This window comes from Sinocyclocheilus grahami, unplaced genomic scaffold (genome assembly GCF_001515645.1).
Source record: "Sinocyclocheilus grahami isolate Dianchi unplaced genomic scaffold, SAMN03320097.WGS_v1.1 scaffold179.1, whole genome shotgun sequence".
Classification (NCBI taxonomy): Eukaryota; Metazoa; Chordata; class Actinopteri; order Cypriniformes; family Cyprinidae; genus Sinocyclocheilus; species Sinocyclocheilus grahami.
The window spans coordinates 1,006,548-1,024,151 of NW_015505358.1; the positions used below are offsets into that span (position 1 = coordinate 1,006,548).

At 33.9% G+C, this 17,604-nt stretch overlaps 2 protein-coding genes across 3 annotated transcripts in view; one reads left to right on the plus strand and one right to left on the minus strand.

Moving 5' to 3' along the window:
* Window positions 1–17,604, minus strand: part of runx2a (RUNX family transcription factor 2a) — a 59,760-nt gene that overhangs the window by 39,369 nt on the left and 2,787 nt on the right. The gene's annotated exons all lie outside the window — the stretch shown is intronic.
* Window positions 1–17,604, plus strand: part of supt3h (SPT3 homolog, SAGA and STAGA complex component) — a 123,921-nt gene that overhangs the window by 2,438 nt on the left and 103,879 nt on the right. The window contains exon 2 of the mRNA XM_016284034.1: window positions 2,649–2,752. Within this exon, the coding sequence (XP_016139520.1) occupies window positions 2,649–2,752 (104 nt within the window). The remainder of the gene's footprint in view (window positions 1–2,648; window positions 2,753–17,604) is intronic.

Genomic DNA, 17,604 nt, shown 5'->3' on the forward strand with positions numbered 1-17,604 from the left:
ATGTCAAACTCCAAAATGATTAAAGGTAGTCTGTATGATCTGTTCTGTATTTCGAGTCTTCTGAAGCCTTGTGACAAGACTAAAATCTTTCCATTGCCGTAGCTCTGAAATCTCGTTCTCCATATTCAAACATGAGCATTATTGAGATTCGAGAGCGGTATTTTTTTGTGAACTAGTTATAAATTGTATAGGCTACTACAATTTATACTGAAAATTCACAGAAAGTTTAAATATTTAGCATTATTATTATTATTGTGAATTGAGTATAAATTGATTGTTTATTAAATTATACTAAAAAGTATAATAATAATGCTAATTATTATTTAAAAAAATGTCATATTTAAATTTTTTTGAAAGTATAAATATTTGGTATTATCTGTATTGTTATTGATTTTTTTTTATTATGAGTGTAAATTTTACATGCAATTTATACAGAAAATATAAAGTACATACAAAAGTATACATACAAAGTTAAAATTGTATACTCAATTTATACTGAAAAGTCTAAATATTTGATATTGTATTATTTTAAATAATAATATCATATATCTATATATTTAGATATTTTGTGTATAATGTTTAAACTGTAAAATCAATTAATATGGGAGACTCACAGAAAGTATACATTTTTCATGTTATTTATTTTTTGAATTATGAGTGTAAATTTTATGCAATTTATACAAAAAATCACAAAAAGTAAACAAATTTCGTCTTTTTCTTCTTTTGTGAATTAATAGTAATTGTATACTCAGTTTATACTGATAAGTATGAATATTTAATGTTATTATAAGTCATTTTTTATGATGAGTGCCCATTGTGTACACATTTTATACTAATAATGCATGAAACGTATATACACATTTGATATAAAAAAATGTTTAATATGATTTGTACTGTATTTTGAGTCTTCTAAAGCTGTGTGACAAGCCTAAAATCTTAAAATTTTTTATCTTATGATTTTTCATATCATGATTCAAACTGGTGTCACTTTGGTTTGACATTGATTTTATTTAATTGAATATGAGCGTGAATGAGATTTGAGAGCTGCAGCAGAGGTTTATCTGTGACTAACAGCTTAAATTTCATTCTGGTTTGTAGTGAGGTTGAGCAAATGATGATGAGCTATCTCTTTAATGATCAGTGCTCAGAAGTGTGTCAGACTGCTGCGTTGATAGGGATTACGTCTCATCTACGTGAGAAAAGGACCGTCCGCGCTGTGAGATTTGATAGTCTGATGCCGTAGGAAGGCTGTGGTTTCTGAGTCACTCATGCCAGCTTCAGGTTCAAACAGACCAAGGGTTTGTTCAAATAAAGCTGGTGGGCCGTGACGACTCACCTGCCCGTGATTCCAAATGGAAATCTCTGCACACATTTGAATTTGACAAGCTCCATTTCTGGGTTTGTGTCAGCATCCTGTTAATTTGTTTTCTTTGTGTTGGAGTAAGTCTAACTGCAAACTGTGCAGATAGCTGTGTGATGAATGTTAACTGCTCGACAACGTGCTCAGATAATTCAAATAAAGTAAGATAATATAAAATAATTGGCTAATATGTGAAAGCTGTATGCTAAGTCTCATAATGCCAATATATCAGCTGATTAATCAACCCGGCCTCCAAGTTTCTACAAACAGCCTCATCAATGGATAGAGCACATTTCAGTTTTCAAATATTATTATTAATGTTATTTATTATTTATATTTTTTCTTTGTGAATAAGCTGTATACTAATTTTATACTGAAAATGAACACAAAGTATACATATTTGGTATTTTATATTATTATTATTTAAATAACAATAATAATATAAAATATTTATATTATTGCACACAACTATTAATACTTTCACTAAAGATAAAGTATATCACTTTATACAGAAAAAAAATATATTATTATTGTATTTTGTGAATTATGAGTATAAATTATATTCTTTATTTATACTGAAAATTCACAAAACGTATACACATTTGATATTATTAAATTATTTTTATATTATTTCTTTTTAATATATAAGTCATTGGAAATCTGGGATTCAAAGTTAAATTTAAACTTAAACATGGTAGGATAAAGTTTTAAGATTAAAACATTTTGGGCATATAATAAATATGTCTAGATCACTTATCAGTTTTCAACTAAAATGGCTTCAGCATTTTAAAATACATATTGGTTGACCGTATTACTGTATAATAATGCTTTTAGTGGGTACATTTATATATTGACCCTTGTGTTTAAATGCTTTTTTCATAAGTTATTGGTGCATTTTCAGTTCAGATTCAGTGCTAAAATGTTAATATATGTACTTTTCTTTATCATGCCATGTAATGCTGGTAAGATCAAACATTTGGTAAACACTAGACAAACACACTCTTTAAACTCATCTGCTGCTCCCTTTGAACTAAAAGATCATTTATCAATCATTGCTTACAGTAGTTTAACCAACCTTGCTTTGGCCATTAAAAATAATTCCGTCTCGCATGTTAAAAAAGCTAAATCTCTCTCTCTCTCTCTGAGCGGCGTTTGTCATTGATTCCGGTTGAACGTGTCCGGCTCTGAACATGTGGCGTGTTTCCCGTCCTGTCGCTGGACGCATCAGGAAGCATTTTGCGTGTGAAGTGGCTTTCTAATTGCTCAGGCAGTGTTGTGTGTGTTACAGATGAGCAACAGTGCTGCGAGCCCAATGGCAGCTAGCAGCAGCACCACGGCCGGACGCGCATCCGGAAAGACCACCAGCTTCATCCCTGAGCTTCAGAGCATGATGTAAGTGCAGGAGTTTTCCTGTCTAAAGTCATTCAGAAAACTCTGATGTGTTCCAACCTGTGTTCCAAGTACAGCAAGTACTGTGGAGGTGCTTTGATGGTAATATGGTAATGACTAATTAACATATTCATGTAATTTACATATTACTCCAAAATAATTCAGAGCAAAATTGGTCTAGAACAATTGACTTTCCATAAGTTAACACGTTTAAACACTCACGTCTCAAGTATGGCCATATGATTTCCACTGTGAGGAGAAATGGAGTTTTCCTGTCTAAAGTCATTCAGAAAACTCTGATGTGTTCCAACCTGTGTTCCAAGTACAGCAAGTACTGTGGAGGTGCTTTGATGGTAATATGGTAATGACTAATTAACATATTCATGTAATTTACATATTACTCCAAGATAATTCAGAGCAAAATTGATCTAGAACAATTGACTTTCCATAAGTTAACACGTTTAAACACTCACGTCTCAAGTATGGCCATATGATTTCCACTGTGAGGAGAAAGTAGACGGAATCGCGAAATTCAGACATAAAAATGGAATTTACTGTACAAAATGCGGAATGTTATGGAATGTTGAGTGAATAAATCAAAAGTAGGGCTGTACACTTAATAAAATCGTGATATGGACTAGTATCTGATTATTAAAGGGTTTGTTCAGCCAAAAATGAAAATTAGCCCATAAAGGGCTATGGGCTTCGGAGTTATATTAAAAATTGTCTTTGATCTTTCAAGCTATTTAATGGCACTCAGCGGGTGTTGCAATGCATCAGTCCAAAAGAAGTTAAATAAAAAGCGCCCATCCTTAATAAAAAGTGTCTCACACAGCTCCGGGGGGTGAACAAAGTCCTCCTGTAGCAAATCGATGTGTTTTTGTAAGAAAAATAACCATATTTAAAACGTAATAATCAATTTAATCTAGCTTGCGCTTACTGTTGTAAACGGAAGCAGTTCCGGGCAGATGAGGTCTGCGTTGCGACGGAGCCATGTGAGACACTTTTTTTTTTTATGGAAGGGCGCTTTTTATTTCACTTCTTTTAGACTGATGCACTGCAACACCCACTGAGTGCCATTAAACAGCTTGAAAGATCAAAGACATTTTTTTATATAACTCTGACTGAATTTGTCTGAAAGAGGAAGGTCATATACACCTAGGATGACTTGAGGGTGAGTTTATGGACTAATTTTCATTTTTGGGTGAACCCTTTAAAGCTCAAGAAGGCTATTGAAAAATATGATGTCTGCATATTTCAATTGAGAAAAAAATATCATCATATGATCCCCACAGAGACTTAATGACAACCCATCAAAATAAGAGTTTGGTTTAGCTTGAAGAAATTGTGACAGAAATACATTACAGTTGTACAGTAGAATGTACTTCTCAAAGTAATAAGAATTATTATTAAAACTTTAAGGATATCACATAATTTTCCCTCCATGTTTTAATTTCAACTGTAAACCTGCTGTAGTGCAGTGCTTATTTTTTTTACGGAAATATAAAAGGAATTGTTTAATTCCTTTTGATTACATTTTAAAAGTTTAATTAAATTGTGTCTTTTTAATGCCTCCATTTGATTATTACTGTTTTTGATAATTAATTTGTATTAAATCATCAATCCAGAAAAAGTAAAATACACCAAACACAATATTTCTGGAAAAAAATGACCAAAAATGATGATCAAACATTTCATAGGGTCCTATTATTGTAAAAAAAAAAGTTGTTAAAGTTTTAAAGTTTCAATTGATTAGACATGGTTTTTGATTATTAAAATATAAATCAATTAAATTAAAATATAAATAATTAAAATGGAATCCAGAAAATTACAACAGAAGACAGAGAATTAAAAAAGTAAAATGGAATTTCTGAAAAAATAAAACGCATTTGATAGGGCCCTAATTAGTTTTTTCAACTTTAATAAATTGTTGTTAATTTGTATAAGTTTCATGAATTTATTTAATAAGACTTGCTTTTTGATTACTAAAATTTCATTTAACAAACATAGTCCAGAAACTGGACAGAATAAAAGGAATTTAGAAAAAATATAAATGGAAAAATTTTTAATTTTGGTGAAAAATAAAACAATTTCAGAAAAAATTGAATTAAAGCATAAAAAAATTTAAAAGTAAAATAAAATGAACACTACATAGGGCCCTAAAATAATTTTTTTGGTTCAAATTTTTTTTGTTTGATTATTTGTATGATTTCATTTAATGAGACAAGCTTTTTGAATACTAAAATTCATTTTAATCATTAAAACATAGGGCCCTACTCAAGTTATCACTACAAACCTTCATGCAGCATTAATCATTTTCTAAAGTGCCGGCGATGCAGGTCTGGATTTGCCATCATCAGCTGGAGACCAGTTTATAATTTACTAAAGTATAATACTTATTATTTCATCTGTCAGAAATAAGGAGGGTTTGCTCATTGGAAAGCGCGTCAGTGATTGCGGTTCTGTTGATGTACTTCGGCACACGACCGTATTTTCATCAGAAACCCTGTTTTTCCGTCAAAGACCTTAAGTGCAGTTGATCTGGGAATGAATAATATTAAGCTCAATCTATAAAGCAAGCGTCCAGGTCTACAATACTGCTTCACCGAAAGCACAAAGGAGCCATAAAGTACATTTACATGCCGATCCATTGACTTCCCTCCAACTGAGCGTTTGCGGTTTGACCTAGTGAGAGATATTCTTTAGGAAAGCCACAGTGAAATTCATCCTGTCATTCTGATTTGAATCCCACCTGAGGAGACCTTCAAACTCATGCAAATCACAGCAACACTGTTTTCCTGTGTGTTTACCTCGTGTGGTTTGATGATACTGAAATACACGCCAGCTTTTGTAGAAGAATAAAAAAGCCTCCCCTTTTTGTTTTGCCTGAAATGGAGGCATAAAGTTCGCTCCTCTAGTCAAAACCAGAGACAATAGCTGGTCAACAGAGGTTTTTATGAACTTATGTTTTGCTGCTTTTATCCTGTAATGAAACCATCCCTGCCAAGATGAAATATATTACTGTAAGTAATATCTCTTGTTTTTAACAGCTTATTTGGCCTGTACGGCAGCCTAAAATGATAGTGCACGTCTCTTATATCTGCCGTGGGACGTGTTTTTTGAGTCATAAATACAAAATGGTCCGTGCCTGTTGTATCTCACGTCTTTAACTGCACACACTCATGTCGTTTTAGACTTGCTTTTGGTTGAAAAAGATGATCACACGACCCTGCAACTCCACAAAGGGCTCGGGGTTGCAGTCTTATATTTTTGAAAGACATTTAATTATAGCTTGCAGTCAAAGGCATTTTTGATGGAGACTAAATGGCCTCCAATTGCAAAGATTTTCTTCCTCCTTTGGCAGGCGCTGTGCTGAGTGATGATATGGAGATATTATATTCCAGCGTCTAACAATCTGTTGCATTCATCTGTGTCAAACTGCACGGTTGTTGTCAACGACGTGCTTTAGTGATTTGCAGCTGAAATTGAAGTGTAAAAATCGCAGACGCCTCTTACGAAGCAGGGGGGGAAAGGTTTGAATAAAGTCAGCCGGGCATCTGTGAATGCGTACTGTAAAACAGACTTTCTGTTTTTCACGCTGTGTGCTCTGGGCACGCAGGCTGTCTGGAAAAGGGAGGGAAGAAAATGTAAAGACAGTTTCCTCTGCCGCCTCTTGCCGTGACTGTCTGCCGCCCATGCCTTCACGGAGGTCTCTAATTGAGATCACTCGTACTTATAAATGGTAGGAAGTTTTGTGGTTCAATGAGAGGAGCATTAAGAAGCGTAGTGTGTGCCTCTTAAAATTAAAACGAGGCTACCGTTTAACTTTCTTAATCAGCTAAATACGTCTCTCCCGAGGCATTTTTCTGCTTTTTCATCTTAACAGAGTTGTTTTTAATAGTGGCAGACCAATATGGGGTTTTCTTTTCAGTGGCAGATCCTGATGTCTAAAGAGCAGGCTGGGTGGTATTATTGTGCTGAAATTAAGTAAAGCATTATAATGAAGCACACAGAATTGCACATTTAAATAAAAACAGAAAAAATGCATAATCATGTGCATTGGAAATGTTAAAATGGCAAAAGATCACTTAATTGGCTAATTTGTTATGCCCACTTGGCCGATTCATATTTTTATTGGCTCATAAGATAATATTATAGATTAATTAGCCTTGCCAATAGATTCCCTGACAGTCTGTTATTACAATTAAGCACATTTTCATCCTGAATTTTCTTATTACTATAATGCAGAAAACTGTATTCTCATTACTGTTATTTTAGGATCATTAAGTTACCATTATAGTTTTTAATAATGTTTTGAATTAGTTTTTATTTTTATATTTAGTGTTTTCATTTTTGTATTTGTCCATTTATTTTTTATTTTTGTCTATATAATTTTGTATTATTTTTCATTTCAGTTTTAATTGTAGTTATTTTAGTACTATCAAGTTAAACTAAATGAAAATGAGAAATGTTGCCTTGCCTCTTAAAATTAAACAAAGTTGCCATTTAGCTTTCTAAATCAGCTAAACGCATCTCTCTTGAGGCATTTTTCTGCTTTTTCATCTTAACGGAGTCATTTTTAATAGTGGCAGACCAATATGGGGTTGCAAATTTTAATTGCAAATTTAAGGGAGAACAAGTGCATTATCAGTTGGCAAAGAGTTAAGTGTTAAAATAGGAAAATATCACTTAATTGGCCAGGTGGCTGTGCCCACTTGGGTAATTCATATTTTTATTAACTCCTAAGATAATATTGTAGATGAATTAGCCTTACATTCCTTGACAATCTGCCACTTTATGACAATTAAGCACATTTTCATTCAGAATTGTCTTATCAATATAATGCAGAAAATTGCATTATAGTAATTAATTGCAAATTTAAATAAACATATAAAAAGAGAAGAAACTCCATCATCAGTTTGCAAAGCATTTGATTTTGGAAGGGTTAAAATGGCAAAATATCACTTAATCCATAACCACTTGGCCAAGGATTTTTTTTCATAAGATAATTAGCCTTGCCAATAAATTTCTTGACAGTCTGTCACTATACTGAAAAACATTTGGTGTAAAAACTATTTTCACTCGAAAATCCCTTGTAAATTTCACAAGCAATTACAAAGAAATGGCGAGTAAAACATTGAATTAAACATGAACACACAGAATTGCAAATTTAAACAAACATATAAAAACAGAAAAAGTGCTTTATCAGTTGGCAAAGCTTTTGATTTGAAATTGTTAAAGACAAAATATCACTTAATCGGTTCATATTAATACTTAAAAGTTAATATTGTAGTTTAAATAACTTTGCCGATACTTTCCTTGACAGTCTGTTATGAACACATTTAAATGTTGTTTTGTCATCCTCTGTCATTTTATGAGCAGATCTTTTTGAAATGACAACATGACCATGATTATAGTGTGGTCAGGTAAAGGTGATGTCTACAGCGGTGCACGCTAAATTACATCTTTGCTGGGATTGTTTTTGTGAAACCATCTCGTTACAAAAACAGTGGTGACCGCAGAGGTGTTTTTAGTGCTCTGACATGTTGCTAATTTGCCGTTTGACAGCAAAAGAGGGCATAAATGACTTCCGCATGCAGTCTGAAGCATTATATGATGATATTCATTTTTTAATAATATGCTTCCAATCATTCAGTCGTGTTAGAAAGAGTGCTTGCTTTGGCCTGGGGTTTCCATGATACATGCATATGGTGCTAAAGATAATACAGACGGTTTAATATGGCCAACGTCCTGCTGTTCGCCTCTCTGTGGATTTGACCAGCCTTCATCCTCCTCTCTGAAAGCCCCGGCCAGTTAAAACACATTTATTGTGCTTCACTAAGGTAAGCAGTGTCTGTAATGATGGATGATTTTGTAGCCAGAAAACGAGAAAGGATCAGACACCAAACACCAGAGCTGAGCTTCACACGTCTAGAATCTGAAAAGTAGACTAAAACTTCATTATTACGTTTATTATTAAGTGTGGGTGGGGAAAAATAATATTAAACAATCGAATTCCAGTGGATAAAGTCCCACCCTTCGTTATTTCCCACTGAATATTTAGAAATACGCTTTATTTATAGTGCGTTTACTTTGTGCATCGCCATCAAATGCTTCAATCAAACAAATAAGCACAAATGGCAAATTAAACAAACAAGCCAAAAACAAATCATATGCTACTGGTGGGATTCATTCGGGACAGATTTGTCTATCTCCGCTGCGATGCTTCAGTCTGAGCTCATATTCAATGTGGGTTTTATCACGGCGCAAGGCGATGCGCTCCGACTGCTTCCCTTTAACTGCTGCCGACTTCAAGTGTATCATGGCCTGTGGTTGTAACCTGATCAAAGGTTTTTAAGCGAGTCCTCTGTGAATTCCAGGGTTCATCACTGCCAACTGCATGAAATTCTTCTATTGAAGTGATTTGAAATCACATTTTTGTGGAATCATTCAGTTTCAGTCCATATTACCATGTTGGCAAGAGTGTTTAAAAATACCTGAAGTCATCATTCAGTTTCAGTCCATTTTGCATTATGAATTTTAGCACCTATTTTATTTTGCCACAATTATTTGTGGCACGGTGTTAGTACTACTTTACTCAGACAAAACCCACACCAGCATTTTTGTGGCTTGCAAGTCCTGCCTGGTTTTTCTTTCATACTGCAGTTTCAATAACGATACAGTATGAGCTAGAAAAAGCTCCAGATCTGAAATGCATTGTTGAAATATGGAAATGGAGAACGGTGGCTTTTTTATATTGCTTGGGTTGCATTGAGGGAAATTTTCTGACTTGTTTTACAACCACTAATTTGACAATCATTTTTTTGCAATGTAGAACTAATGATGTAAATGCATAAGTGAGACTTTAAATGCCTCTGAAACCCGTTGCATGTCTATATGCTGTTTTTGAGAGACTTAATTAAGTATGACGTATTTTGTGTTTTTGCCTTACTATCTGTAATTAGTGGCCATGAGCAGAGAACCGTATGGCCGTGAGCTGTTTGTAATGTCAGTCCCTTTATTATGACACACTGTGTAATTGCTTTTTTGCTATTGTACAAACTCACATACATGCACAAACTGTATGCTGTAACTTGCTGTAACTGCTGTTGTTATTTCTGACATGTTTTTCTTGTTTACTTAATGGTTAGCAAGGTAATATTGTGTTTCAGAAGTCAATACGTTTGACAACAGCCAACAAACTGTTTATTACTGTTCAAAATTTTGGAATTAATACATTTATTCAGTGAAAATGCATTAAATTGTTCGAAAGCGATGGTAAATACATTTAAAATGTTAAGATTGTAATTCAAATAAATGCTGTTTATTCATCAAAGAATCCTGAAAAAAAAACAATGAATGAAGGTTTCCACAAAAATATGAAGCAGCACATCTGTTTTCAACATTGATAATAATGATCAATGTTTTTTGAGCATAAAATCTGCATATTAGAATGATTTCTTTAGGATCACATGACACTGAAGACTGGAGTAATTATGCTGAAAATTCAGTTTTGCATCACATGGATAAATTTAATTTTAAGAAATATTACTATATAAAACAGTTTTTTAAAATTGTAATAATATTTCACAATATTACTGATTATACTATATTTTTGATCAAATAAATGCAGTCTTTGTGAGCATTTTTTATTTTATATATATATAACATTTTACCAACCCAAACATTTGAATGGCAGTGTTTATCAAAGACTGTTTTTCTAAAGTATAAATACCATGTCTTTGGACATGGACCATGCTAGTTCTATGGAATTCTTTGAAGTTTCTTGGAGCATATTAGATACTTTATACTCTGAAATACTTACAAAGCACCACGGTATTACCATTTATACCATGACATGAGCTGATACTAACATGGCTGACATTCTCTCCTTTTTACTTTTGAGTTTGCAGCAGGATTTTTTCCCACAATGTTCTTTCATTTATGAACGACCATTGTGAAATAAATCTTCATTGAAAGGGCCATATAATATCTGGGAGCAAAACACAATCATATTTTATATTCAGGAAAAAGTTGCTGATGGAAAAGCCATTTATGTGTCTTTGTGGGAGTGAATGTAGCACTTTAATTTACTCCCAACAATTAGGTAAACGTCAACCACTTACTGTAATTAAATACGACATTAAGATTCAGAGTTGTCGGGAAGCATCGAGTGGCATTCCCAGGCCCACTGTCCTCTCGCAGCATTGCTTTCAGCCATCTAACCGCATTTACAGCGATCCGCTACAGGACCTGGGTGAAACCAAAGGCCGTTGACTAGCAACCTGTAAGCATTTGTCTAATTCGGGCTTCTGTCTCCTGGGCTACAGCCTGTATAAAACCCTCTTTGCTTTCAAGGCCCCTCGAATGTTTTTGTAAACTTGGATGGAGACGAGTCGCATTGGAAGCAAACATCAGTAATGAGCTGGCACACAGACTCTCTGGTTAACCAGACTATAATTTGGGGACTGAAAAGAACCTCTCATCACTATTGAGTATTTGTTTACCACAGTTTAACTCTAGTGTTTCTGCACAGAGCCTCTTTCTGAAAGACGCTTTAACTGTTGCTGTTCTGATCTGATTTTACTGGACGTAGAATGACCATATAGTCATATATAGATGGCTTTTCTGTCATTCTTTATATTAAATGTATGTAGTTACTTATGCTATCATCATATAGGCTCTGTTCTAAAACATAGTGAACCCTCTTGTCTAGTGGTCAACCGATATATTGCCAAGGCCGATATTTGGCATTTTTTTAAATATCGGCCGATAAGTTTTCCTGTTTGGCCGATGCATTCGCGGCGGGACTTTTATACTGACAGCGGCAGCGCCTGAGCACAGTGCTCACATTTTCCCTCTTGTTCGCCGTCGTCGTTAACAGTTCTGTCTAATACGGATAGAAGTCTGTCTAATAATCAGAACGGTTAAACAAAGGAATTAAAATGTATACAAAAAGTATTATAAAGATTGCTTTTATATTATTAGTAGAAAGGTAAACATTATAATACTTTCTTGTTTGCTGTCAGCATTCAGCAAATACGCATTTATATCATTTAAACAAATCTTTGAATGACTAATGAACATTTAATTTCACAAAGCTTGCAAACTTAGTCGGATCCAGTTGTGAGATCTTGTATGCGTGTTCTCTGCGTGACGGTCGATCCATGTGAATTGAATGCAGACAGGTGGAGAGTTGGTGACGCGCGATCGACAAACTTTAAACTCGTGATTTCAAATTATGCTGCGCTTTATGCATTTGCCCACTGCCATATTCACTGTGTGCTGTATGTGAAATGAGTGTTACCTTGGCTTTATTTGAAAAAAATATGATTCCCAAATCCCAATGCACACAAACTTCCCAGAATACTGAGTGCCCTGTTGGTTACAGTGTTTACTTCCTTTTTTTTTTATTATATTTTTTATTAAATATTAATTTATTTGTGAAAAATACTGTCATCTAAAGTATAAGTATGTTTATTTAACACATTTACTTTTTAATCAATTTTCAAATGATTTCAAATGTATTAAACATTAATTAAAATAAATAAAATTATATCGGCTTTATATCGGCCATCAGCCACCCTGCTTTCCAAGAAATCGGCATCGGCTGTCAAAAAAACAATATCGGTCAACCACTACTCTTGTCTACATAGCCTACATTTTAAGGCAGCATTCTAACTGAAACTGAATATTTTAAGTGATCAATTTAGAACATTCTACAAACTGTGGGGAGCAACTCTTTGTGCAAAGCACACTTGAGAATCAAGTTTGGTGTTAAATGTTGCTAAATGAATGACACGATACTCTAAGGGTTAAAAACAATTTAAACCGTTTGGTATTGAATTAATTCAAAATATTCACTACCTTGCAAAAGTCTGAGGTTAGTAAGATTTTTTTAAATTAATTATTACTTTTATTCAGCAAGGATGCATTAAATTGATCGTAAAAAATTAGTTAAGACATTTATAATGTTACAAAGGGTTTTATATTTCAAATGTTTTTTCAACTTTTAATAAAAAATGACAGGACTAAATTATATAACCATTATTTTAAATTGCAATAATACTTCACAATATTACTGTATTTATTTTGTTTTATCAAATAAAGTCTTGGTGAGCATAAGACTTAAAAAAAAATACATATAAAGGAATATATATATATATATATATATAAAACTTTAATCTTTTTTATATTTTATTGTAAATAAATATTTATTCTAGTTTTTAAATCTGAATAATTAACATACTTTTTTTTCAGCCAAATTAAGGCAACATTGCGTTTCCTTCATAGAGAAAAACAATAATCCTAATAACTATGCTGCCTTTCTAGGATGTCTTAAAATGCTGCCTGTGTAGGCAACTCGCTATGTTTTGGAACAGAGCCGGTGAATTTGTTCTGATTCTTCAGTTCAAATAGTGTCTGTAAAATGATGGTAATATCAACAAACAAGACTGATTATATTTGACGTCTAGGTCTGATGGTGCATATTTTTAGCATCTTTTGTAGCAGCTGACAGCAGTAAATTAAAGAACAATATGCTCTGGAAGCCTTTATTTACTTCATAATGAACTCCCTACAAAACAATGCCAGTAAGCCAAATGCAGTCTCGCCCATTGCATCTCGCAATACTTCTGGGAAAAGGCTCAGAACAATAGAGAGATTCCTGCGCCTATGAAGCTCGCGTTTTTTGAAGTCGAAACAGAATAAGTAGGTGCTATAGATTCTCTGTGTTCTTCTTGCTTGAGGTTTGATGAATGCTGGACTGCTCGAGCGGTAATGATCGATGGCTTGATGTGCGCAAAACAAAAATCCGAGAAGAATGTTTTGCAACCTTCTTATTAAAAGCATACATTGAGGATCGGCATGCTTTCTATAGAAAGAACTTTTGAAATGATTTACAATGCATTCAAACTAGGACGAGACTCCAACCTTGCTTTGATATAAATGTAGAAACTCTTCACTCGACACCCATCAATATTTAAGCATCTTCAAATTACCTTAGCCAAGAATTGTTCGTGCATTTACACGTTTCCTCTCACATTAATTGCGATCATGTTTATTAATAAGAAGCCTTGTTACTATTTAGACGTCGTGAGAATGTCTATTGTTGTCTTTGTCAGCGAAATGCGCTCTGAAGTCCACGGAAAGCTCAGTCACTTTCAAACCTCATTTTTCAGTGGAAAACAACTTCTTTGGAGATTCACCTTTGGACGTCTAATGCATATTTAGCAGCGAGGAGGAACATTTTAATAGACAGTGTCAACCTCGGTGAGGGAGTCTTTCTGATTAATTTTACATAAGGCCTGGCCTTTATAAATATTTTAAGTAATGTTCTGGCTTGAGAAAGTTCTGGATTCCTGTCGAGGTTAAATCAATACGGCTGTGGCGAACAGGTAAAGCCTTGTTAAATGCAGTTGCTGGAATCACTTCATTACGGCACAATCAAAACTTATTTGAACATTTGATATTTTACCCTTGAAACCCCCTGAGGCTTCGACTGCAGAAAGCAGGTCGCATGAATCGCCTGATAAATTTAGCAATATTAGAGCATGATTTCTTTTTGAAAAAAAAAGCTGCTTTGGATTGTCAGTGGTCTGTTGTACAGTGTACTTTTTCTCCAGCAGTACTCTGCCTCTATTTGCCAATTGCTCAAAGAGGAAAATAAGAAACTTTTATATAAAAAATGTTGTATTATAAATATTTTAAGTAATGTTCTGGCTTGAGAAAGTTCTGGATTCCTGTCGAGGTTAAATCAATACGGCTGTGGCGAACAGGTAAAGCCTTGTTAAATGCAGTTGCTGGAATCACTTCATTACGGCACAATCAAAACTTATTTGAACATTTGATATTTTACCCTTGAAACCTCCTGAGGCTTCGACTGCAGAAAGCAGGTCGCATGAATCGCCTGATAAATTTAGCATTATTAGAGCATGATTTCTTTTTGAAAGAAAAAGCTGCTTTGGATTGTCAGTGGTCTGTTGTACAGTGTACTTTTTCTCTAGCAGTACTCTGCCTCTATTTGCCAATTGCTCAAAGAGGAAAATAAGAAACTTTTATATAAAAAATGTGCCAGTGTCTGCAAGCGAATGAGTGTTTCTGATGCAAACGTTGTAGTTAAATGTCGCTTTGGTGTTATTGATTGATATTTTGTGATGCATCAGCATTTACCTTGCGTTTAGTCCTGCTAAACTCGAATTTCGCATGATCGCAGCGCCAAATTTGTGCCAAAGGAAGCCAAGAATCTGATTCAGCAAATATAGCCTATATACTGTATATAGTGGACTGAAACCACTTTTTTTTTTTTTTATTTATTTATTTTTTTTAGAAATGCACATTTTAAAATAACAAATATTTAAGATTCAGTGCTATTTCTAGGTGATTCATCAAATGTAAGTAAATTAGTGACATTGATCATGTGTGTTTTTTTGTGCAAAAGGTCTCAAATCATGCTGGATAACATGGATCATCTGTTTTTGTCCATTCCAGCTCATCTTTTTGTGTAAATTGTCATGCAAAAAATAAAAAAAAATTACAGTGCTTCTTTCAGCAGCACTTAAAAAGTCTTATTTCACTCTTCCACAAAAGAAGGCCCTAAACAGGTCTTAAATCGGAGCAGAAAACTTGTAGGCCTATTCATAAAGTCACCCAAGTGCAACTGCAAAAAAATTAATCTCTTCCTCAGTATTTTTATTTTGTTTTCCAATACAAATATCTAAACATCCTTAAATCAAGATACATTACTGCAGATGCAAATTGAAGAAATTGTCTTGTTTTGTGAGAAATTGAATACAATTAAGTTTATGCTTAAAACAAGAACAAAAATTTGTCAATGGAAAATGAAGACTTGTTTTCCTTTTGAATTAAGTTGATTTTTCTGATATATGTTCTTGTTTTAATCACTCTGTTGGAAGTTGTATTTTTAAACTTTGAATAGTTGCTAATACAAAACATTTACATTAGAGACCATATTGATGTATTGTATTCATTTCAGTTTACTTAATTTAAATGTACCCTCATAAAACCTAAAGAAACTCTGTTTGTAAAGAAAGTGTTGTGTTAAATCAGAAAAGATGCAAAACGGAAGCATTTCACAAGTGTTATTTCCTTATTATTATAACTTTAAAAATGTATTTGTAAAGTATTGTTCTCGAAATCAGAAATCTCTATATTATTCCTCTTTTTCATTGCTGAGATGTTCTGAAAGACGTCTCAAGCTTGCGGTATGAGGGGGCCATTCATTATCGGAGCTGTTTGTCTGGACTCCAGCTCTGTAATCCTCCTCTTTAAATACACTTACATCAACCATTGGCTCCGTCCCTTGTACACAATCCACTGCCTATGAATTCAGTATTTTCATGTATATTTCCATCAGTGACTGCTTCAAACGGTGATATATCAGAGGCGCTGGGTTGACTGGCTATGATTTCAAGATGGTTTGTGGCCACTCTGATGGTTTGTTGACTGGGTTTCCACGTTACAGAAGTCGGTCTCTTCGTGTTATGGGACTATTTATTGTTTCCCACTTTGAATGTTTTGTTTGGCTGTGTGAGACTCCATGGTTAAGTGTTTGATTATTTTCTAAGAAGCTCCCTTCAAGTTTGTATGAGACATCAATGCCCCTCTTTGAAGCACATTGGATACGGTGTGTGGCGCAGGATCTCCATGAGAGAAGTGGCTCTTTTTTTAGAATGGAAATGTCGTCCTTGGTGTCCAGATTATGGCGTTTTGATTGCATTTGAAGTCAAATGAAATTAGTTAATTTAAAGTACAGTAAATGCATTTTTGTAGTATTAAGATTATGCATTTCTTTTAAAGAAGTTAGACAGTGCTTTATAAGTAATGTTGAGACTGCATAGAAATGCAATAGAAATATAACATCATTGAGACCATAATCCATGTGTAATCTGAATAAATGTTTAGTGAGATAACTAGTGAAAATAGTTGTTTTAGATTCATTTTTCATTGCAAATGATTGTGCATAACAATTTAGATTTAAATGTACACAACCTGGTGATCATGTTCTCCAGCATGAATTCGGATGTTTTAAAGTGCACCTTAAGCTTCAGTAGAATCGCACTTAGACATAGTGCAGAATTTAAAATATTTATTTTTCTTTATACATCATAATGTTCAAAATCTCAGAAATCAAGATGTGGTCTGAGACTTTTTGAGGAAAAGCGAACACGGCTATGATTTGTTCTCCTCTGGTTTCTCTGTTTGCTTTGAGCAGCTCCAGCAGAAATGAACTTCTGCATCAGTGTGTCTCATATCACATTACAACCTCGTCCTCTGAGGAATCAAAGCTCATTTTTCTTTACCATTCAATCTGTATTCTGTCTAATTATGTTTCCTTTTCTTGTTCATGTCTTTTTTTTTTTTCCTGACACACTGTCCGTTATCATTGATTTTGGTCTCTTGAAACTGTCCGGTCGTCAACGGGTAATTATAGATTTTGAGACAGATTATCGCACACATTTCGTTAGTGACAAACTCGCGTTAAGGAAGTGCACATGGTCTGAGAGATGCAGTGATTTGGTTCTAACGTGTCGCACATGGGGTAAATGATTTCAAGCCCTCTGCAGCCAATACAGCGTTATAAAATGCGTAGATGTCCTTGATGTTGAAGCCAAGATAAATGCAAACTTTTTTTTCCTCACAAATTAGGTTTTGATGATATAAAACAATGCAGATAAGAAAGCAAAGAGCATAAATCTCTCATTTCATTTGTCTCTCAATACATATTATTAGATCGACTGATTCCTTTTTAATTTGAGACTTTTTTTTTTTACTATAAAATAATTGAGGATTTAAATTTCCAATTTAAAAAAAACAAGCCCTCCACCTGGCTATCG